Source organism: Bos mutus, chromosome 16, assembly GCF_027580195.1.
Source record: "Bos mutus isolate GX-2022 chromosome 16, NWIPB_WYAK_1.1, whole genome shotgun sequence".
NCBI lineage: Eukaryota > Metazoa > Chordata > Mammalia > Artiodactyla > Bovidae > Bos > Bos mutus.
The window spans coordinates 53,869,743-53,894,873 of NC_091632.1; the positions used below are offsets into that span (position 1 = coordinate 53,869,743).

The 25,131-nt window shown below is 41.0% G+C and overlaps 1 protein-coding gene across 3 annotated transcripts in view; it reads left to right on the forward strand.

The window, feature by feature from the left end:
* EFCAB2 (EF-hand calcium binding domain 2) overlaps positions 1 to 25,131 on the forward strand; it is a 114,467-nt gene that overhangs the window by 63,704 nt on the left and 25,632 nt on the right. For all 3 annotated transcript variants that reach the window (XM_070385371.1, XM_005910635.2, XM_070385370.1), the window contains exon 3: positions 13,964 to 14,036. In XM_070385371.1, the coding sequence (XP_070241472.1) occupies positions 13,964 to 14,036 (73 nt within the window). The remainder of the gene's footprint in view (positions 1 to 13,963; positions 14,037 to 25,131) is intronic.

The window sequence follows — 25,131 nt, forward strand, 5'->3', positions numbered from 1 at the left end:
TACATGACCACAGGAAAAACCATTGCCTTGACTAGACGGACCTTTGTTGGCAAAGGAATGTCTCTGCTTTTGAATATGCTAGGCATAGTAGTGTTCAATGAATATTTATTACATCAATAAAAATCATTTTCAAATCCTTTGTTCCTTCTTAGACGTTTTTGAATTGCTTTAAACATTTTCTTGTACTTAGCCTAGTGTCAGCTATTTCATAGAGAAGGTGCGATATTCTGTCTAATCTTTTCTTGTCTAGAATTCTTTTCTCTACTGCTGCTGCTGAGTCGCTTCAGCCGTGTCCGACTCTGTGCGACCCCATAGATGGCAGCACCTGCAGAATGGAGTCTTCACTTTGTGATCTTTTTGACCTTAGACTGCCCTCAAACTGAAGACTCACAACCTAACTCAATGCCACTGGCTCCACCTTGTGTCAGGAACGTGGTACTGCACTCACCAAAAGTCAGCCTACCAAGAGCCCGCCTGCCCCTGGCCAAACGTTTTAAATAGTCCAGTTGCTGTGGACTAAATGATGATGCCAGTATTGGACAACCTTATTGTGACTCATTTGTTGTGAAATGATTTCACCTCCATGTCTACTATTCTTTATATAATGCAGGAGTGGAAACAAATTCTTAGTATTTAACCAAAAAGGCTTTTGGACTTAAGTTTATAGCTCTTGAAATACTTTGACCACCTGATGCGAAGAACTAACTTATTGGAAAAGACCCTGATGCTGGGAAAGATTGAAGGTAGGAGGAGAAGGGGACGACAGAGGATGAAATGGTTGGATGGCATCACCGACTCGATGGACATGAGTTCGAGCATGCTCCAGGAGTTGGTGATGGACAGGGAAGCCTGGCGTGCTGCAGTCCATGGGATCGCAAAGAGTTGGACACGACAGTGACTGAACTGACTGACCGACTTGTAGCTCTTATCAATATAGGACCTCTGACCAAAAAAAAGTCTCTGCAAATTTTAAGGACTTTAGATGAGATGACATTTGATTTTCATTTTCTCTGAAAGGCCTATCAAAATTGAGGTGTTGGTAATTTTTAAAAAATCTCATGAAATTTATCTAAAAGAAAAAAAATTTTTTTCCAAAGGAAAAAGTTTCAATTTTTTTTGTTTTAAACATAGATTGTATTTGCTTTCTGTTTTGCGTACATGTGTATAGAACACTAAGTGAGTTGGACCTAACTGTGCTGGTTGTTCAGAAGATGCTCCTGTCTTGAGATGGCAGGGCAGAAGTCACTTGACCTGTTACATGAGGTGGTTGGGACTCATAGGATCAGTGGTGTGCTGGAGTGAAGTCATGTTGACTTGTACCAAGTCAGCAGAGCTGATGAGTAAGTTTTTAGGAATTCTGTAAGCCCCTGTTAAACCTAATTGATGTAAAAAATAAGCTATATAAACTTACAAGTTAATTATTATTAAAAACAAATGCACTCCATTGGGCAGCTGCTGCTGCTGCTGCTAAGTTGCTTCAGTCGTGTCTGATTCTGTGTGACCCCATAGACGGCAGCCCATTGGGCAGCACTTGTGCTAAAATTGGAATGGTGCAGAGAAAGTTTTAAAATTTTTTTGATTTTTTATTTATCTTTGCCTGTGCTGTGTGGGCTTTCTCTAGTTGCGGAGTGGGGGCTGCTCTCTAGTTGTGGTGCATGGGCTCCTCACTGTGGTTGTTTCTCTTGTGGAGCACAGGCTCTAGAACGCACGGGCTTCAGTAGTTGCGGCTTTCAGACTCTAGAGCACAGGCTCAGAAGTTGTGGTGCGCGGGCTTAGTTGCTCCGCGGCATGTGGGATCTTCCCGGATCAGGGATGGAACCTGTGTCTCCTGCATTGGCAGGTGGATTCTTTACCATTGAGCCACCAGCGAAGCCAGGTGCAGAGAAATCAGTGTGGCCCCTGCACAAGGGTCCCACACAAACTCAGAGGGGTTCTGTGCTTTTTCAAGTTGTCGTTTGATTATCAGTGCAAAAATAACAAAGGTGACAACACTGAGAGCTTACCACTTCCTAAGTACTGTATTACGTTTCTATCTTATCTATGCTCCGGAGAGGATGTATGTGTGGGAGGGTACCGTGTGATAGGGCTATTGTCACTAAGTCCATCGTGAGTCACGTCAGATTGGTAGCTTGAAACTGGCCGTGGTCGGTAGATTTGCCCAATGAAGATGCAAACGCTCCTGATCGGGGCCTTTTCCCCTGAGGACACCACTTGATCACCCGTACACTACTGTACACAGATAAGTTTGTCTATGCCTCCCTCTCCCCTTCCAAAAGCCTGACAGAAAGACTTTAAAAGAAACTATTAACATTTAAAAACTATTTTAATTTTATTGCATTGACATCAATATGTTTTTAATAGTTCTTTTAAATGGTGACTTTAATAATTTTAAGGACTTTAATAGTTTTCATAATAGTAGGGCTTCCCTGGTGGCTCAGATGGTAAAGAATCTGCCTGCAATGCAGAAGACCCAGGTTTGATCCCTGGGTCAGGAAGATCCCCTGGAGAAGGGAATGACAACCCACTCCAGTATTCTTTTTTTTTTTTTAATTAATTTATTTTTTATTGAAGGATAATTGCTTTATAGAATTTTGCTGTTTTCTGTCAAACTTCAACATGAATCAGCCATAGGTATACATATATCCCCTCCCTTTTGAAACTCCCTCCCATCTCCCTCCCCATCCCGCCCCTCTAGGTTGATACAGAGCCCCTCTTTGAGTTTTCTGAGCTGTATAGCAAATTCCCGTTGGCTATCTATTTTACATATGGTAGTGTAAGTTTCCATGTTACTCGTTCCATACATCTCAACCTTTCCTCCACTCTCCCATGTCCATAAGTCTGTTCTCCATGTCTGTTTCTCCATTGTTGCCCTGCAAATACATTCTTCAGTACCATTTTTCTAGATTCCATACATATATATTAGAATATGATATTTATCTTTCTCTTTCTGACTTACTTCACTCTGTATTAATAGGTTCTAGATTCATCCACCTCATCAGAGCTGACTCAAATGTGTTTCTTTTTATGACTGAGTAATATTCCATTTTGTATATGTACCACAACTTCTTTATCCGTTCACCTGTCTAGATGTCATGGACATCTAGGTTGCTTCCTTGTTCTAGCTGTTGTAAATAGTGCTGCAGTGAACAATGGGATACATGTGTCTCAGTTTTGGATTCCTTAGAGTATCTGCCTAGGCCACTCCAGTATTCTTGCCTGGAGAATTCCATGAACAGAGGAGCCTGGTGGGCTACAGTCCATGGGGTCACAGAGAGTGAGACATGACTGAGCAACTGAACACTTTCACAATAATTTTAAAAGGTTATTTTGAAATATTTTTCAATCAATTAGCTTGATTCAAAACCTTATTTAGTCAAAGTTCAATAGGCCAATCTGCCTTAATATTATATATAATTATTTTCTTATTTCATATTTTTTCATATTTCTTTTTCATACTTTTATTTTTTAGTTCCTATCTAATACATACTTTCTCTTAATTCTGAGCTTCATTAATTTTCATCATTAAGCTTTGACATTTCTATTCCTTATCTCTTAAAACTATATTTTCATCTCTTTCAATGTTTTCTTACATTTTCCTTTTCAGATGTCTTTCTTTCCAGACCTCTTTCTCTTTCTAAAAAGTTAATGGCCTGGGTTTTTCTATCCTCTGTTCTTTCTTACATTTCTCTTTTTTCCTTAGCTCACTCTCAGGAGCCTTACAACACCTGGGGCTGGATGTTTGCAGTATGGTTTCCTTCAGAACGGCCAGGGTCTCAGATCCATCTGGAGTTTTTCAGAGCACCTTAACCCTCCTGTTATGTCCCTTGTTCTGGCACTAGAATTATGATGTGAGAGTAGCTCAGGGGATCACGTGGTCTTCAGTGCTCCAGTCTCGTATTTCAGGACATTGGAAACAAAAGCTCCACATCACGTTTGTTTCTGCTGTCATTTCCCTTTACTCTCCTCTCGGGGACTCTGTTTAGGAACTCGGGAGGCCTCCTGAAATATGTTCACCTCATCCGGTGTCATTTGAAGAAAGAGCACATGTGAGAGAAAGGGGCTACGTATTAAACATCACCTCCCTTCTCCACTTCATTTGCCTTTGCGTAATTTTCTTCTTAGTTGCCCTCTCTGTGGCCTTTGCTGGGCACTGCAACCACCGGACTGCCACAGAAGGGCACCTCCCGGTAAGCTGTCTTCTGGGCCAGAGGCTGACCTGGCCATTGCTTGTCTTTGGAGAGCTTGAGCCCAGTGCTTGTTAGAGTCACTCACAAAAACCAGCTGTTTCCCTGCAACAGCAGGAGCAGTTCTGGTGCTGCCTTCTTGGTATTTGGTGAAGGGATGAGAAGGGCTCCATCCTTTCCATACACTTTTCTTCTACATGCAAACATGGGAGACTGGTATCCGGCCTCATCTCTACCTGTACTTCTGGAAACAGACGACTTTAGATCTATCATCTTGCTAAGTTTTCAATATTAAATTCTAAAATACTGAGGGAAAAGGTTGTAACTTGTACATTTTCTTGTGAAACTGAAGGCTAGGACATCCTTAATAATCAACTTTTTAAGTCAAAATGATAAAAAACTGTATAACATGAAAGGAGCAAATTGTTTCATGAATAAGAGAACAAGAACATTCTCGTTTATAAGCCATAGGTTATACAAGGCAGAATTTCAGTGATTGTTTCTTACTACTTTGGTTTTGATTTCAAGAATGAAAGGAAGTTTAAAAAACTTCAGACTTATAGACAAATAATAAATGGTACACTGAACTCGTGTGTACTTTCACTTAGATTCACCAGTTCCCAACATCTTTGCCACACTTGCTTTTGATGTGTGTGCTCTCTCCCTATACATTTATTATGTTTATATTTATGTTTGTATTTTATTATTATTTTCATTTTACTAGACTCTTTTTAAAATTTTACTTTTAATGGAAGGATAATTGCTTCGCAGTATTGTGTTGGTTTCCACCAAACATCAACATGAATCAGCCATAGGTTTACTCATGTCCCTTCCCACTTGAACATCCCTCCCGCCTTCCTCCCCATCCCACCCCTCTAGGTTGTTGCCAAGCCCCAGTTTGAGTTCCTTGAGTCATGTAGCAAATTCCATTGGCTATCTATTTTACATATGGTAATGTATGTTTCCATGTTATTCTCTCCATACCTTCCGCTTTCTCCTTCCTCCCCCACCAGCTGTGTCCATAAGTCTGTCCTCAATGTCTGTATATCCATCACTGCTCTGCAAATAGTTCATCAGTTCCATCTTTCTAGATTTCATATTTATGCGTTAGTATATGGCGTTTATTTTTCTCTTTCTGACTTACTTCACTCTAGGTTCGTCCACCTCGTTAGGACTGACTCAAATGTGTTCCTTTTTATGGCTGAGTAATATTCCATTTTATATATGTACCACAGCTTCTTCTTTTTTTTTTTTTTAATTTAATTTAATTTAATTTTTTTATTTTATTTTTAAACTTTACATAATTGTATTAGTTTTGCCAAATATCAAAATGAATCCACCACAGGTATACATGTGTTCCCCATCCTGAACCCTCCTCCCTCCTCCCTCCCCATACCATCCCTCTGGGTCGTCCCAGTGCACCAGCCCCAAGCATCCAGTATTGTGCATTGAACCTGGACTGGCATCTCGTTTCATACATGATATTTTACATGTTTCAATGCCATTCTCCCAAATCTTCCCACCCTCTCCCTCTCCCACAGAGTCCATAAGACTGTTCTCTTTTGCTGTCTCATATACAGGGTTATCGTTACCATCTTTCTAAATTCCATATATATGCGTTAGTATACTGTATTGGTGTTTTTCCTTCTGGCTTACTTCACTCTGTATAATAGGCTCCAGTTTCATCCACCTCATTAGAACTGATTCAAATGTATCCTTTTTAATGGCTGAGTAATACTCCATTGTGTATATGTACCACAGCTTTCTTATCCATTCATCTGCTGATGGACATCTAGGTTGCTTCCATGTCCTGGCTATTATAAACAGTGCTGCGATGAACATTGGGGTACACGTGTCTCTTTCCCTTCTGGTTTCCTCAGTGTGTATGCCCAGCAGTGGGATTGCTGGATCATAAGGCAGTTCTATTTCCAGTTTTTAAAGGAATCTCCACACTGTTCTCCATAGTGGCTGTACTAGTTTGCATTATCCATTCATCTGTTGATGGACATCTAGGTTGCTTCCATGTCCTAGCTATTGTAAATAGAGCTGCAGTGAACACTGGGGTACATGTGTCTTTTTAAATTTTGATTTCCTCAGGGTATATGCCTAGTAGTGGTATTGCTGGGTCATATGGTGTTTTTATTCCTAGTTTTTTAAGGGTTCTTCATATTGTTCTCCATAGTGGCTGTATAAATTTGCATTCCCACCAATAGTGCAAGAGGGCTCCCTTTTCTCCACGCCCTCTCTGGTATTTATTGTTTGTAGAATTTTTGATGATGGCCATTCTGACCGGTGTGAGGTGATATCTCATTGTGGCTTTGATTTGCATTTCTCTAATAATGAGAAATGTTGAGCATCTTTTCATGTGTTTATTAGCCATCTTTATATCTTCTTTGGAGAAATGTCTGTTTAGGTCTTTTTCCCACTTTTTGATTGGGTTGTTTGTTTTTCTGGTATTGATTTGTATCATTTTACTAGACTTTGAGAGTAAGTTGTAGACACTGAGACCTTTTCCTTTAAATACTTGAATGTATATCTTCTGAGAACAAGAACATTCTCTTTTATAAGCCATAGGTTGTGTGTGTATGTGGTGTGTGTGTGTGTGTGTGTGTGTGTTTAAAAATAATCTCAGAGTCAAACACTTGAGGAGAACTTTAAGAAACCATTTGGCTCCTTCCCCTGCTTCTTGCAAGTAAATTCCTAAACAGTACAAAATTGGTATTTTTCAGGAGTGATGTATACAGATTTCTACATGGAACATGCCTGTAATAGAGTATGTGAATCCGAAGTGTAGGACCATTCTCATGATGTTCACATATGTCCCTGTAAACAAAGAAGCAAACGAATGCTATGCTAAACAAAATCGTATCTTAGGGCCACATGTGTTCCTTTGGGCATCAGCTTGTGATCCCTGGATCTATCTTCAAGGCTCCCATGGGGTGGCGTACCCACAGCTTTCTGTAGAAGCACCTTGGTACAGTCAAGTTCTTTTTTAAGTCTAACTAATTATGCAGTTGCGATTTATGAGAGATAGTGGTGTGTAGTGGTTAAGAGCGTGAAGTCCAGCCTGTGTGTGCGTCTGAATCCCAGTTCCGCTACTTAATAGGATCTTGGGAAAATTACCAGACATTTCTGTGGTTCAATTTCCCCCATATGTAAAATAACAGTGCCTACCACACAGAGCTATTGTGAGGAGATATTTTTTCTTATATCCATACAGATCATGATCATGTTATAAGGAAGGTGAATGAGATGAAAAGTCTGTTCTTTCTAGAAGTCTTAGAGGAGATGTCCATTCCTAAGCCAGAAGACTAGTTAATCTACTTTTCTCACATCGTGAGGGCTTTAGTTTCTGTTCTCATCCCTGTTCTCTGCTTAGCCCCCTTGTCGGACTTCTCCACAGCTCCTGAGATTTCCCTAGTCCCAAGGAAGTCATTGCTTTAACATATTGGCTGTATGTGACCTTGGGCCAATTCCTTAATGCCTTTGGGGTTTAATTTCTTCCTCTGAAAATGGAGGTAACAGTAGTGCCTACTTCCTGAGGATGAAGTGAGTTGGTAGAATGTGCCGGATGCGGAGTGAGCGCTCTGGAGCTGTGGGCTGTCAGGTGTGATCTGTGTCCCCTTCCGTGGGCATCCCCCACATTGTGTATTCCGTACTTCTGGTCTAGATTTTCTTACCACTGGCACTCTTGCTGGTGATGGTGGTGGGGGGTTCTTCCTCTTTCTTCTACGAGTGCTGTCACTAAGATACTGCACGTGCGTGCTCTGACGCTCAGTTGTGTCCAACTCTTCGTGACTCTGTGGACTGTAGCCCACCACGTTCCTCTGTTCATGGGATTCTCTAGGCAAGAATACCGGAGTGGGTTGCCATTTCCTACTCCATATTAAGATACCAGTGGTCTTCTTTGGTCCACATCTAAGATAGTTCTTATTCTTTTGGCCGTCTTTAATATTTTTAACAGTAGAGATCATCCTGCAACAGAGGTACTGAGCAGAAGGCACTTAAAGGGGTTACAGGAAGAAGAGAGGGTCAGATGAAGGGAAGGGAAGGGAAGGGAAGAGATGAGGGAGTGAGAGAGACCTGGACTGACTGATGAGTAGAGAGCCAGTGATGGAAGTATTTTGGAGAGGGGTTAGAGTTAGACATGGAGAGGATGAGTGGGGAATGGAGTCGCAGTTACAAGAGGAATAATTTCTAAGTATTGTAATAGCAAAAGGAAGCTGAGAAATAGAATAGTTGGAGGTGGTCGGGCACCCATCAAAATTCTTTCAAGGAAAGGAAGATTGTGAATGTTTTACAGCCAAAGAGGTAGCAAATAATAAAGGAAAGAATGAAGATGCTGAAAGAGAGGAACGTATGTCAAGAACAAGAGCCAAGACTGGAACTAAGAAAAACGGAGTGGGGTTAGCTTTGTTAGGAAGAGTGCTTTTTTTTCCCTCCACGGTTGAGAGCGTAAGGAAGGAGGTTTGCTTCCCTGGTGGCTCAGATGGTAAAGAATCTCATAATTCATGAGACCCATGTTCCATCCCTGGGTTGGAAAGATCCCCTAGAGAAGCGAATGGCAACCCACTCCAGCATTCTTGCTTGGAGAATTCCATGAACAGAGGAGCATGGTGGGCTACAGTCCACGGGGTCACAAAGAGTCAGACACAACTGAGTGACTAACATTTTCACTTTCATGTACACACTTGTGGTGGTGTGAGGGAAGTGTATGGAAAGGTGGTGGTATGGACTGAAGGTTTGAGTCCTTCTCAGATTCATATATTGAGGCCCTTACCCTCAACAGGATGGTATTTGGAGGTGGGACCTTTGAGAAGTGATTAGGTTTAGATGAGGTCATGAGAGTGGAGCCCCTCAAAGAAGAGGGAAACCCAAGCCTGCTCTCTTTCCGCTCTGTGAGGACACAGCAGGAAGAAGGTCATCTGCAAGCTGGGGCATGGACTGTCACCAGACCCCAAATCAGTTAGTGCTTTGATCTCAGACTTCAAGCCCCTAGAACTGGGAGAAATGAATGTCTGTGGTTTAGGTTTCCTAGTCTGTGGTATGTTGTTAGAGCAACCAGAGCTGAGTGAGGAAGGTCAGTGATGGTGCCGACTTCAGCAGTTTTCATTTCTTTGGTGAAGTAGGTGATAGGGTTTTCTGCTGAGATTAAGGGAGGCCATGCTTTGGAGCATGAGACCAGAGAGGATTCAGGATAGCTCTTTGGGAAGTTTGCTAGGGCATCAACAGGAGATGAGAGAAAGGATTGTCAGGCACCGTCCAGGACACTTGATGCTAGATGGCATGAATCTGTAGTGGGCCACAAGTTTTTTGTTGTTTTCTTCCAGCAGTGCTTTGCAGTAACAGGAAATTAAAATTAGAGACGTAGAGATGCTCAGGGTTATGGATCAATAGAGCAGGCAGGATGGAAGGTTAAGGGACCCAGAATCCGGGGCTGTGATAATGGAAATTTTGAATAGTTGACTGTGGAATATTGAGCAACCCGATGTGTAGATTAATTAAGTGCTAAACACTGCATGAGTGAACCCCAGGGGAAACCAGTGGAGGAACAATCGAGCCAACCTACAGAATTATGAAAAGTAAGAACTCGTTGTTGTTTAAGCCCCCACATTTTGGGCAGTGTGTGATCTAGCAATGGAAACCTGCAATGCTCTGCCTTGTGTTGGGCAACTGGGACCAGGAGCCTGGGGGCAAGGGAGCTGGTGCAGTAGGTCAGGCCCTGGGGAAGCGGAGCAGAAGAGAGTGGAGAGAGAAAGAGAAGACTTCGCATCCCATTCCCAAACCACGAACTAGGGTTATAGATATGAATTGTATCTAGAGTAGTCTGGTAGACTAGAGGTAAAAGATGTGTCACATTCCTGTATTTTTCTAAATCGAATCTAATTCCATTTCACCATGTGCAAGACCAGAAAAAGTTCAACATTAGCAATTCGGTGGCTCCTTCTTTTCTTCTCTCATATTGTCCTCAGTTAGTTAGTGTTAGTCTCTCAGTCTTGTCCAACTCTTTACGACCCCATGGGCTGTAGCCCACCAGGATCCTCTGTCCATGGAATTCTCCAGGTAAGAATACTGGAGTGGGTTGCTGTTCCCTTCTCCACGGGATCTTCCTGACCCAGGGATTGAACCCAGGTCTCCCGCATTGCAGGCCAGTTCTTTACTGTCTGAGTCACCAGGGACCACATTGTACTAGGAGGCTAGTGCAGTCTTTAGGGAAAACAAGGGCAAGAAAACCACTGTGCTGCTGAGATGTCTAGGCCTGAAGGCACGGGCATCACCCCCTTCCTCTGTGCCCAGGTCGGCTGCAGGGATCCGGACCACAGCTTCCAGAGCCCAGAGCACAGAGGAGGAATTAGCTTTCCACCGAAAGGGAGGGTGGGCGAGCTAGAGAACCTGTGGTTTGTGTACACGTGAGCTCTTGAGGTTTTGTATTGTTCTCTAGGCCACTGTGGACTCCTCAGCCGAAGGGTCTTTGCCCTTTTCTCTTATATCATCAGGACTAGACAGAAAGAAGTTCCTTGATGCTCAGAGGACATTAGGCTTTGTTTTCTGTGGTCTGCCTGGGCAAAGTGAGACAGTCTAGCTCAATGCCCTCAGAAAGCAGAAGATGGTGATGGGTTCTTCAGAGCAAAGTGGAAAGAGGGACAGAGTAAAATTTTCTAAGACTGCAAGGAGGAATCTACCACCTTCTCATAGGAAGCAGCTTGCTGGTGGCAGGTCTTCAGATGAGATGGCCATGTGGATATAGCACTAAGCACCCGACCCAGCCCTTCCTACCTCCTCAGGAAGCCCATCTGTTCAGCTGATGGTGCCCTAATCAGTCTTCTACTTCACCCTGGTTCATTCTCATTGGTATTTCAACATGCTCACATCTTTCTGGTCTTAAAAAATAGAAAATCTTCCTTGACACCATGTCCCCCTCCAGACATCAATTCTTCCCCTTCACTGCACAGATCCATCCATCTCAACCCTGATTTCTCCTCAGCCTTCAAGTGAAATATCCTTGGTCAAAAGTCAGAACTTGTCTCCTTCTTTACTAATTCCAGTGGACATTTTTCAGAACTTATCTTCCTTGACCTTTCAGCAGCATTTAACACCAAAGATGACTCAGTTTTTTCCATCTCTTTCCTTAGTTTCCATGGCATCACCCTGTCCTGAATTTCAGCCTATTTCCTGGCTCCTGTTCTCTGAGTCTAGTGCAGATTCCTCACCCTTGGGCCATCGTGTCAGTGGGGGTACTCCTGTGCGCTCTTCCTGGGTCATCATCTCTTCCAGCCAAGGCGCTCTTCTTAGAGGAGCTCTTCTGGTCCTGTGGCTTTGTTACCAGATCTAGGTTTCCAGCCCAGATTTTCTCCTATGCATCTTTATACATGTCAAGTCTACCCTTTGATTTTATCCCCTTCGAAAGCTAGTAAGTTAGCCTGTTACTGTTTCTGGGATATAGGCAGAAGACCTGAGACCTGGGTCAGCGACCCAGGACTTCATTTAAATATGGTTGAGGGAATTCCCTGGAGGTCCAGTGGTTAAGACTCTGTGCTTCCACGGCAGGGGGCACGGGTTTGACCCCTGGTCAGAAAACTAAGATTCTGCATGCTTTGACATGTGGCCAGTAAATAAGTAAATAAATAAATAAATAAGGTTGAAAGTTTCTCATAGTGGCACGGGGGATCAATTACATTGCTGACACAGCGCAATGCAATTCTAAGTTTCTCTTTATGTGCTGTATGTGTCTTCACAAAGTGCATCATGATGGCAGCTATTCCCTAGAAAAGAACCAGCAAAAGGAGGATTGCGTATATAATTTAAAAATTTCTAGTAGTTGTATTTTAAAAAAGTAAAAGAGAAACAGGTAAAACAATGTGTTTTATTTAACCGATATGTCTAAAATATGATTTCAACATGTAATCAATTAAAAATTATTAATGGATGTTTTACATTTTTTTATACTAATTTTTGAAATCCGTATAGATTTTTCACTTAGAGCCCATTTTAATCTGGACTAGTCACATTTCCGGTGCTCTATAGCCGGTGGAGGTAGTGGCTTCGGTACTGCATGGTGCAGGCCTGAAATTTCTCTTTTTTCCCCCCAGCCTACCTCCCCAAGATTTGTAACCTACAAGGGCATACAAACGCTGCCCTCCTCACTTCCCTGCCTTCCCTTTGTTTCTGTGAGTTAAGGCAGCCTTTATCCTTATCCTTCTGAGTTTGGAGTTGAAGCAGTTCTCTGATTCACAGAGCAGAAGGCCTAGAAGGTTATGGAAAAGATAAATCCATGACTGTTTATCAAATTATATTTTTTTGTCCCTGCCTCATTAACTATTTGTTCTAATGTATGCAATAGCCAGTCTGATGTTACAAGAATATTACTACGCTGGTGTTAGCCAGTTTCATGGGTCATCTTTAGCTGCTTCTTGAGAGAAAGTATAATCTTGTAAAATATTTTAGTCTCTAGCAACAGTGTCATGTTCAGATCCTGCCTCAGTGAGGCATGTGGGCATGAAGAGCAGTGAGACTAAGGAGCTCAGGGAGGTTGACATGAAAACATTACATGTTTAGTTGGCTCGCAGATCAGTGAAGACCAAGAATCCTGTATTCCACAGTTACTGACTTCGGGTTTTCTCTTGATACCCATCCTTCAGCCTCCTGAAGTGAAGAACTTAAAAATTCTTATTTAAAATGTTTTCTCTGTAAAATAGAGAGTAAATATAATACCACAGATATTAGCCAGAATGGTAAAGAAGTTAAATATTCTAGTTAAGTGAACATTAGTTAAGTTGTTAACATTAGTTAACATTAACATCTAGTTAAGTTGAACAAGTTAACTTTCAAAATATCACAAATTTTTAACCATTTTAAATGAAAACATTTAATAATCTATTATAAATCCCCTGAGCATCCAGAGAGTACTAAATATAGCTTATACTTTTCTTAGGTTATTGTTAAATTGAATTACATTCCTATGGGGGAGGGAGTGAGGAATAACTAATATTTGTTGAGTGGCTACTCTGTCAAGAGCTGGGCTTTATGTTATGGTGGCTCATATTATTTGACCATTAGAGTGTTCTCAGCCCAGTTCTGAGTATTTCAAGGAAGAATCTGTGTTTCACCTACCAGGTAGGCTTATGCATGCAGATTAACCTGCCCACTCTAGCAAATTAGAGGGCTGGAGTTGGAACCCTAGCAGTCTGCCAGTGGCTTCCCCTGTGGCTCAGCAGTAAAGAATCTGCCTGCAAAGGAAGAGATGCAAGAGGTGAGGGTTTGATCCCTGGGTCGGGAAGATCCCCGGGAGAAGGAAATGACAGCCCACTCCAGTATTCTTGCCTGGGAAATCCCAGGATATGGGAGACTGGTGGGCTATGGCCCGTGGGGTCTCAAAACAGTTGGACGTGACTTAGTGACTAAACAACAACAGGAGCCTGCCTCTAGAGGTCCTACTTGTAGGTGCCCTGCCCCTAGACTTCCCCTCACTAGACGTTATCATCCTCATTTTACAGGTGTGGAAACTGTGGCTCAAAAGAATTAGCAAACACTTAAAACCAGTTAGGAAGTGGCAGGGTTTGCGCCTGCCAGTCAGCACAAACACTTCTTTCTTCTCTCTTGGGTTCACTTGTCTGCCTTTTCCTTTCCTCAGAAAGTATCTTCCATCCTCTTGAGGCAATGTTTATTACATGACTTTGTTTGCTGTGCTATACCTGCTCTGAAATAATTTAGAGAAACATAGTGCTTGTTTTTTCAGAGTTTATATTCTAAAACAACTGACTACTTTTTTTTTCCCACAGAGAGGTCGGAACAATTATCAGGTCATTAGGATGCTGCCCTAGTGAAGGAGAGCTACATGATCTGATTGCAGAGGTAAGTAGGCTAAGAAACTTTCATTCATGGCTGATTGAAATGGAATGACTCTTAGCATGGCTCTATCTTCTTGTGAAAAAAAAAAAAAATCCTTACCTGAAGTGAAAAATACCCTAAATTACCAAATATACTCAGTGAAGACATTAGGACAGCTATGAACGTGCGTGCATGCTAAGTCGCTTTAGTCATGTCTGACGCTTTGCGACCCCATGGACTGTAGCCCGCCAGGCTCCTCTGTCCATGGGATTCTCCAGGCAAGAATACTTGAGTGGGTTGCCATGCCTTCCTCCAGGAGATCTTTCTGACCCAGGAATCAAAACCGTGACTCCTGCATTGCAGGTGGATTCTTTACCGCTGAGCCACCAGGGAAGCCCTAGGACAGCTATGTGAATTAGCAAATCAACAGAATCTGCAAGAATTGATATCAGATCTTAAAGAAATGTTTATGACCAATAATGTGATGGATCAAGTAAGGACCTCACTTTAGATATTACACTCTTTGTAATTAGTTGAAGAAAGGCCAGTAGACACAGAGGACTGACTGTGTGCAGAATGAATATTGACAGATGAAAAGAATATAGTAAATGTCAGTTTACAGGGAATAGAAAGAGTAGAGACTGTGCATTTGAGGAAATAAAACTAACTTCCAGAAATAGTAGTAAATAAAATAATAACTCACTTGACATTGAATTTTGAAAATGCTTATTTGTAATAGTGTAGATGAGTTGCTGGAGGGACTTATAAATGGTGATGAGAAGCCCAAAACCAGAGAGCTTCACGCCTTGTTTGGTTTTCCAGAAGAGTATCTGATCAGATTTCAAGTACAACTTTCAGTTCAACAAGGCAGAGGCCTCGAGGGAAAAAAACTACCTGGGCAGCCACTAGAAAACTCCTTTCAAACTTGCTTATTAGGTATGTGGGTTTTGGTGGAGGCCAAGTATCAACAAAGAGGATAGGGACAAAGGCAAGCATGTATGATTTTATTTATCTCCTTATTCCCTGCACCCAGCATAGTACTTGCCTGTCCAGTTTTACCCAGAAGAGAAGGAAGTGACTCTGGGTGAGTCACTTAACCTCTGCATCAGTTTCTCCATAATAATACTTACTTCAGAATTTGCTTCAAAGATAAATGAAATAATGTATAAGAAGACAAGTTTTGAATCCTAAAGTACATAGATTGGAAAGATGACTGTTGCTCCACATTAGCACTTTTTAAATTTAATTATTTTGTATTGGAGTATAGTTTATTTACAGTGTTGTTGGTTTCAGGTGTACAGCAAGTGATTGTTATACACATACATATATACATTCTTACATAGGTTCTTTTCCTATGTAAGTTGTTACAGAATCTTGAGTAGAGTTTGCTGTGCAATACAGGAGGTCCTTGTTTATTGTCTGTTTTATACATAGTAGTACGGACACGACTGAGCGACTTCACTTTCACTCTTCACTTTCATGCATTGGAGAAGGAACTGGCAACCCACTCCAGTGTTCTTGCCTGGAGAATCCCAGGGACGGGGGAGCCTGATGGGCTGCCGTCTATGGGGTCGCACAGAGTCGGACACGACTGCAGTAACTTAGCGGCATGGATATGTTAATCATAAACTCCTCATTTATCCTTCCCCCACATTTCCTCTTTAGTAACCATGTTTGTTTTCTAACCCTGTGATTCTGTTTCTGTTTTGTCCATAAGTTCACTCACATTACCATTTTGATAACTAAAACCAAGTACCAATTTTTATTAGCATTTAAAAATATTCAATAAAGGAGGAAACTGTTTTCCATTTTGGGGTCCAGTAAAGTCATTTTTCGGAGAAGGCAACGGCACCCCACTCCAGTACTCTTGCCTGGAAAATCCCATGGACAGAGGAGCCTGGTGGGCTGCAGTCCATGGGGTCGTGAAGAATCGGACATGACTGAGCAACTTCCCTTTCACTTTTCACTTTCATGCATTGGAGAAGGAAATGGCAACCCACTCCAGTGTTCTTGCCTGGAGAATCCCAGGGACGGGGGAGCCTGGTGGGCTGCCGTCTATGGGGTCGCACAGAGTCGGACACGACTGAAGTGACTTAGCAGCAGCAGCAGCAAAGTCATTTTTCCTGAGTAGCAGGAAAAAACATCTCCTGCATTGGTCCTCACTAACAAAAAGTGTTGATCACTCCCTTAAAGTGACTATCATCAAAGCTAGAATTTGTATTGGGGAGAGGAAAGTTGGCACTGTGGAAGAGCTATGAACTGGAAGATAAATTTATAGTGAAATCACAATTATTGTTTGTAATTGAGTAGACTAAGTGGAGCAGTAATGAAAAATACCTCTGAAACTTTAGAACCTAATTCTTTTATGGTTTGCTTGTATGTATTAATCTAAAGCAGGGATCAGCAAACCACAACTCCTGGGCCAAATCCAGTCCACAACCTACTTTTGTAAAGTCTTATTGGAACACAACTAGACTCATTTTGTTGTTGTTGTTCAGTCGCTAAGTTATGTCTGACTCTCTGCAACCCCATGGACTGCAACACGCCAGGCTCCTCTGTCCTCCCCTAGCTCCTGGAGTTTGCTCAGATTCGTGTCCATTAAGTCATTGATACAATCTAACCATCTTATCCTCCACTGCCCCTTTTTCCTTTTGCCTTCAATTTTTCCCATCATCAGGGTAAGACTTATTTACTTACATATTATCTATAGCTATTTACTTACTACAAGAGTGGAGTTAAGAAACCATATGATTTGCAAAGCTTAAAGGTTCTGGCTTTTACAGAAAAGGTTTGCCAACTCCTGATCTATATATAGGTTTCTCTGGCAAAGTAGACCAAATACTATGTCTAGTGTTAGGAGATTGGAATTCAGATCCCATAACTACTGCTTACAGCTGTGTGGCCTTTGGTGAGCCACTTAATCTTTCGAAGTCTGGTTTCACATGCAAAAGGAATGCAACAATACCATGGTGTTTTATGAGTATTTAATAACTGTAAGGAATCAGCTGTTGCTTGGTGGGCACTCTGCATATTTGGATTTGCTTGCTGTGTAGATGACTTGCTACCAAAACACCCCCACAGGTTTGGGCAGTTAGCCACAGTAGGTGTTCAGGTCCCAGTGTTTTATTTTGTCTTTACTGTTTTCTTAGGTACATTGACACAACTTTTGAAAATTACAGATATTTAGAACAGTTATGGTCTCATGAAGATCACTGAGCTATCTAAGCTCTGCTGCTGCTGCTAAGTCACTTCAGTCGTGTCCGACTCTGTGCGACCCCATAGACGGCAGCCCACCAGGCTCCCCTGTCCCTGGGATTCTCCAGGCAAGAACACTGGAGTGGGGTGCCGTTTCCTTCTCCACATACAAAGCTACATAATAGTAAATGTTTAGAGGTAGATGTCATATTGCTAACTGCTCTGTAGTAGTTTCAGAACTGAAACTGTTTCTGCCTCATTTGTTCTGAAGTGAAATAGTGACTATACTTTAAAATTCTTCTATAAAAAATTGGAGTCTGTGTTTGGTTCTCTAATTGTCATTTAATTGAATTTTATTGTAGATTCATACTAACTTTCAGTTGTCCACTTCCTGGAGATCAATTTGAAATCCAGTGTTTCTCTTGAAATAGATCATTTTAAAAAATCACTCTGCATTGATCCCTCTACTTAATATTCTGTAGTTAACCACTGGTTCCACATAATCTCTGTCTGTTTGGAATGTCACAAACCCAGCAAAAATGAGAAAGGTTAATGAAAATCTTATCAACCTACAGGTTACTAAACAATTTTTCCTTTGATATTAAGTTAGAGCCACCTGGGATCTTCAATGTGCAAGAGCTGGGAGGAGATAATGACATTTCAGTACAAGTGGAAAGAATGTTTAGTGGTCTACATCCTTTGAAGTTCAAACCTAAGTGTACTTATGGAGAATTTAAAGTAATTACAAAAGAGAACTAAAAGGTGTTTGGAAAATAATATCAATGCTGGTGAGATTATTACATTGCACAGTGATTTTTAAAAAGGTCAAGTCATCAGGAAAGTCTAAAAATCAAAAATGTGTGTGTACCTAATAACAGAGCTTTAGTATACATAAAGCAAACATAGACAGATTAGAGGGAAAAAAAGACAATTCCATAATCACAGATGATGATTACAGTAAACTTCCCTAAGTAACTGATAGAATAGCTATATAAAATATTAGCAAAGATATAGAAGATATGAACAATACCATCAACCACTCCAACCTAACTGGTATTTATAGAACACTACCCTGAGCGATGGTGTGATCACTGACCTAGAACCAGACATCCTGGAATGTGAAGTGGGCCTTAGAAAGCATCACTACGAAAAAGCTAGTGGAAGTGATGGAATTCCAGTTGAGCTCTTTCAAATCCTGAAAGATGATGCTGTGAAAGTGCTGCACTCAGTATGCCAGCAAATTTGGAAAACTCAGCAGTGGCCAGAGGACTGGAAAAGGTCAGTTTTCATTCCAATCCCAAAGAAAGGCAATGCCAAAGAATGCTCAAACTACCGCACAATTGCACTCATCTCACACGCTAGTAAAGTAATGCTCAAAATTCTCCAAGCCAGACTTCAGCAATATGTGAACCGTGAACTTCCTGATGTTCAAGCTGGTTTTAGAAAAGGCAGAGGAACCAGAGATCAAATTGCCAACATGCACTGGATCATGGAAAAAGCAAGAGAGGTCCAGAAAAACATCTATTTCTGCTTTATTGACTATGCCAAAGCCTTTGACTATGTGGATCACAATAAACTGTGGAAAATTCTGAAAGCGATGGGAATACCAGACCACCTGATCTGCCTTTTGAGAAATCTATATGCAGGTCAGGAAGCAACAGTTAGAACTGGACATGGAACAACAGAGGGTTCCAAATTGGAAAAGGAGTATGTCAAGGCTGTACATTGTCACCCTGCTTATTTAACTTATATGCAGAGTACATCATGAGAAATGCTGGACTGGAAGAAGCACAAGCTGGAATCAAGGTTGCCGGGAGAAGTATCAATAACCTCAGATATGCAGATGACACCACCCTTATGGCGGAAAGTGAAGAGGAACTCAAAAGCCTCTTGATGAAAGTGAAAGTGGAGAGTGAAAAAGTTGGCTTAAAGCTCAACATTCAGAAAACAAAGATCATGGCATCTGGTCCCATCACTTCATGGGATATAGATGGGGAAACAGTGGAAACAGTGTCAGACTTTATTTTTTTGGGCTCCAGAATCACTGCAGATGGTGACTGCAGCCATGAAATTAAAAGACGCTTAGTCCTTGGAAGGAAAGTTATGACCAACCTAGATAGCATATTCAAAAGCAGAGACATTACTTTTCCAACAAAGGTTCGTCTAGTCAAGGCTATGGTTTTTCCAGTGGTCACGTATGGATGTGAGAGTTGGACTGTGAAGAAGGCTGAGCGCCGAAGAATTGATGCTTTTGAACTGTGGTGTTTGAGAAGACCCTTGAGAGTCCCTTGGACTGCAAGGAGATCCAACCAGTCCATCCTAAAGGAGATCAGCCCTGGGATTTCTTTGGAAGGACTGATGCTAAAGCTGAAACTCCAGTACTTTGGCCACCTCATGTGAAGCGTTGACTCATTGGAAAGGACTCTGATGCTGGGGGGGATTGGGGGCAGGAGGAGAAGGGGACGACAGAGGATGAGATGGCTGAATGGCATCACTGACTCGATGGACGTGAGTCTGGGTGAACTCAGGGAGTTGGTGATGGACAGGGAGGCCTGGCGTGCTGCGATTTATGGGGTCGCACAGTCGGACACGACTGAGCAACTGAACTGAACTGAACCCTGAACAACTGCAATATACATGTTCTTTCCCTGTGTACATGGAGTGTTCATTAAGGAGTACTAGGCCACAAAACAAATCTTAGTAGATTTTTAATACCCCAAAAAATGAATTAAATAGAGAGCAATTGAGAATAAGATCATTAGAAAATCCTCAAGTACTTGGAATTATACTTATTTAAAAAAAAAATTTTATTTATTTATTTTTTGAGAGATAATTCCTTTACAGAATTTTGTTGCTTTCTGTCAAACCTCAACATGAATCAGTGATAGGGATACATATATACCCTCCCTTTTGAAACCCCCTGCCATCTCCCTCCCCATCTCACCCCTCTAGGTTGATATGGAGCCCCTGTTTGAGTTTCCTGAGCCATAGAGCAAATTCCCATTGGCTATGTATTTTCCCCATAAGCAACATACTTCTAAATAATTCATGAATCAAAGAAGAAATCACAAAGAAAATTAGAAAACATTTTGTCCTGAGTGATAGTGAAGATACAACATGTCAAACTTTGTGGGATGCAGGTAAAACGTCACTTAGAGGACAATTTACCACTTTAAGTGTTTATATTAGAAAAGACAAAAAAATCTACAAATAATTATCTAAATTCTTATAAGAAACTAGAAAAACAAGACCAACATACACACAATATAAATAGAGGGAAGAAAATTATAAAGAGCAGAAATCAGTGAAATAGAAAATGGACAGAGAAAAATCACTGAAAGAAAATATGAATCTGTTCGAATACAGTTGATAAATTTATAGCTAAGTACATTGAGATACAAATTATCAATATCAAGATTAAAGGGAACTGTATTCAATATCTTGTAATAGCCTATAATGGAGAAGAATCTGAAGAAGAATATATATAAACATATGTATGTATATATAAATATAAAGCTGAATCACTTTGCTGTATACCTGAAACTAACATAACATTGTAAATCAACTCTACTTCAATAAAAAATGTTTTAAATTATCTTTTATTTAATTATGAAATTTCCCTTCTACCAGTTCTTAATAGTACTAGAGCTATAGTCACTTCTTGAAACAGAAATTAAAGAGTAGCTTCTGTATAAAAAATTTTTAAGATGAAGAATGGGTTTTCATTATCCTCAAATAATAACAAATCATTATCAAAAACTGTATGCCAATGAGTCTGACAACTTAGATAAATGGATAAATCCCCTGAGAGACACAGATGACCAAAACTGACTCAACAAAAACCGGAGAATTTGAATAGTACCATATCGATTACCAAAATTAAATTTATAATTAAAAATTTTCTCACAAAACTAGAGATTCAGATGAATTCACTGGTGAATTTGCTCTAACATTTATGGAAGAAGGATACCAATTCTATACAAAAATATTTCTGAAAATATTACAGGAAAGAACACTTTTCTAGCTCAGTTTTTGAGGCTAGTATCACTCTGATACCAAAACCAAGCAATCATATTACAAGAAATAAAACTATGGACCGTATTAACACAGATGCAAAAAAATCCTTAATAAAATTTTATCAAATTAATTTCAATAATATGTTAAAAAGGATAGTACATCACGAGCAAGTGCCATTTATACCAGAAATTTAAGGTTAGCTTAATATTAATCAATGTAATTTACTACATTAATAGAACAAAGTAGAGAAATGATATGATCATTTGAATAAATACAGAGAAAACATTGAAAAAATTCTACACTCATTGAAGATAATAATACCCAGCAATATGAGAAGAAAAGGAAACTCCTTTACCTGGCTAAGGACATCTACAAAAAGCCCTAAGGCTAACGTCTTGCTCATTGGTGAAAACTCAGTGCTTTCTGCCTAAAATCAGGAATGTCTATGTTCATCACTCCTAGTCATCACTCTGCTTGAAATCTTAGCTAGTGCAACAAGGCAATAAACAATAACAGCAAATACACAGTTTGGATAATAAAAAGTAAAACTACATGATTGTGCATGTAGAAGATCCTAAGAAATTTACCAAAAAGCCATTAGAACTAATATATGAAGTTAGCCAAGCTACAGGCTACAAAGTCAACATACAAAATTCATTATATTTCTATAAACTATAAGTTAACAATTAGAAAAATTAAGCAATCAGTTCCATTTATAATAGCCTAAAAGTGAAATAATAAAGTTAACAAAAGATAGACGAGACTCATATACTGAAAACAGCAAACATTGTAGAGGGAAATTAAGATTTAAATAAATGAACAGATATACATATTTGTGAATTAGAAAGCTCAATATTTTTAAGATATTCTTCTCAGATTGATCTCTAGATTCAACACACTTTCAACCAATCATAGCAAAATTTTCTGAAGGAATATACAAACTGATTCTAAAGTTTGAATGGAAACGTGAAAGACCTTGAACAACCAAAATAATTTTGACAAAAAGGACAAAGATGGATTTATACCACCTCATATGCAGATGACACCACCCTTATGGCAGAAAGTGAAGAAGAACTAAAGAGCCTCTTGATGAAAGTGAAAGAGGAGAGTGAAAAAGTTGGCTTAAAGCTCAACATCCAGAAAACAGATCATGGCATCTGGTCCCATCACTTCGTGGGAAATAGATGGGGAAACAGTGGAAAGCGTGTCAGACTTTATTTTTCGGGGCTCCAAAATCACTGCAGATGGTGATTGCAGCCATGAAATTAAAAGACACTTACTCCTTGGACGGAAAGTCATGACCAACCTAGACAGCATATTAAGAAGCAGAGACATTACTTTGCCAACAAAGGTCTGTCTAGTCAAGGCCCTGGTTTTTCCAGTGGTCACGTATGGATGTGAGAGTTGGACTATAAAGAAAGCTGAGTGCCAAAGAATTGATGCTTTTGAACTGTGGTGTTGGAGAAGACTCTTGAGAGTCCCTTGGACTGCAAAGAGATCCAACCAGTCCATCCAAAAGGAGATCAGTCCTGGGTGTTCATTGGAAGGACTGATGATGAAGCTGAAACTCCAATACTTTGGCCACCTCATGCGAATAACTGACTCATTTGAAAAGACCCTGATGCTGGGAAAGATTGAGGGCAGGAGGAGAAGGGTATGACAGAGGATGAGATGGTTGGATGGCATCACTGACTCAATGGACATGAGTCTGGGTAGGCTCTGGGAGTTGGTGATGGACAGGGAGGCCTGGCGTGCTGCAGTTCATGGGGTTGCAAAGAGTCAGACATGACTGAGCGACTGAACTGAACTGAACTGATTGCAGATTTACTATGAAGCTTCAGTAATCTCGAGTATTATATTTGTACACATATTGTGTGGTATCATGCACAGTGTGATATTTTGTACACTGGTACACATATAGATCAGTGGAACTGACTAGAGAATTGAGAAAGAGAACCACACATATCTTTGACATAGGTGCCAACATCATTCAATGAGAAAAGGATAATCATTTCAATAAATAGCATTTGAGCAAATGGTTATCTGAATAGAAAGAAACAACACTCTTTTCAACATTCTTTTACTCCATATACAAAAATTAACTTGAAATGGATCATAGAACTGAACATGAGAGCTAAATCTATAAAACATAGGGAAAACTTTGTGATGTTGGGTGAGCCAAAGATTTCTTAGATAAAGAGACAAGAAACGATGAACCATAAAGGAACAACAATGATTAATTTCATCAACATTAAAAACTTTTGCCCATCAAAGGGCAGAGCTAAAAACATACAGGGCTTCACTGGTTGTCCAGTGGTTAAGAGTCCGCCTTGTAATACAGGGGCCACTAGTTCAATCCCTCGTCTGAAGAAGATCCCACATGCTGTGGAGCAACTAAGCCCATGTGCCGCAACTCCTAAGCCCAAGCTCTAGACCCCTTGAGCCTCAACCATTGAAACCCGTGCGCCCTAGAGCCCATGCTCTGCAACAAGAGAAACCACTACAATGAGAAGCCTGCACGCCACAACAAAGAGTAGCTCTTGTTCGCTGCAGCTAGAGAGAGCCCACATGCAGCAGTGAAGACCCAGCACCGCCAAAAGTAAAAATAAACAAATGCGAGAAATGGATTGGGGGAAAATATTTGAAAGATAATTTATTTGATATTGTACAATTCATTTGATAATATATGAATGTCTGTGCTGCGTTTAGTCGCTCAGTCATGTCCGACTTTTTGCCACCCCATGGACTGTAGCCCGCCAGGCTCCTCTGTTGATGAGATTCTCCAGGAAAGAATATTGGAGTGGTTTGCTATGCCCTCCTCCAGGGGCTCTTCTCAACCCAGGAATTGAACCGGGGTCTTCTGAATTGGAGGCGGATTCTTTATCAGCTGAGCTACCAGGGAAGCCCATATGAATGTCTGTTTCAACCTAATTTTTTAAATAGCCAAAGATTTGTACGGACATTTTTGAAAAAAAAAAAAAAAAAAAGTATCAGTGGCCCATAAGCACATAAAAAGCTGATGAATGTCTCTAGTCAGTGGGGATAATGAGGTGCCACTACACATCTGCTAGAATGGCTAAGATTTGAGTCTGAAAATGTTAAATGTTGGCAAGCCCATTGATGAAAGTGGAGTGTTAATGTTCCCTACTATTATTATTGTATTACTCTTCATTTCTCTGTTTATGTCTGTTAATATTTGCTTTATGTATTTAGGTGCTCCTGGGTTCAGTACATAAATATTTACAATTGTTATATCTTCTTGTCGGGTTGACCCCTTTACCACTATGTAATGTCCTTCTCTGTCTCTTGTTATATTCTTTTCATTTTGCCTAATTTTCTTTATGTCTATGTGTTAAGTAGGTCAGTTGTGTTTCCCAGTCTTGGAGTAGTGGCCTTATGTAGGTGTCCTGGGGGCTCAGCAGCATGCTCTCCTCTGATCACCAGAGCTATATGCCCCCTGTGTGGGCTGCGTGTGCCCTTCTATTGTGGCAGGGCTGACTACTGTGGGCGTGCTGGTGAGGGGACTGGCCCCCAGTTCACTTGGTTGCAAGGCCCTGCCTCTCACTGAAGGGTGGGATAGGCTTCCTGTGTGGTTTGGCTGAGCAGCCCTGTGAGGGGTGCAACTGCTGCTGGACCCCTGGAGGGCAGGGCTGAGTCCATCCGCAGCTGTCTGTGTGGCCTGGGGAGAACACGTGAGGGAGGGGCTGCTGCCAGCCCACTGGCCGGTGAACACGCCCCCAGCAGAGGTTTGCTAGTGAAGGATTCTGAAATGGAGCTCGGCAGTGATGGTGTCATTGTGGTAGAAGAAGCTCGCGGAAAAGGCTGCTACCAGTGTCTTCATCCCTTGGAGGTCCAGCTGCTTCCTGCCTCTCTGGGAGGCTCTCCAAGATTAGCAAGTAGGTCTGAC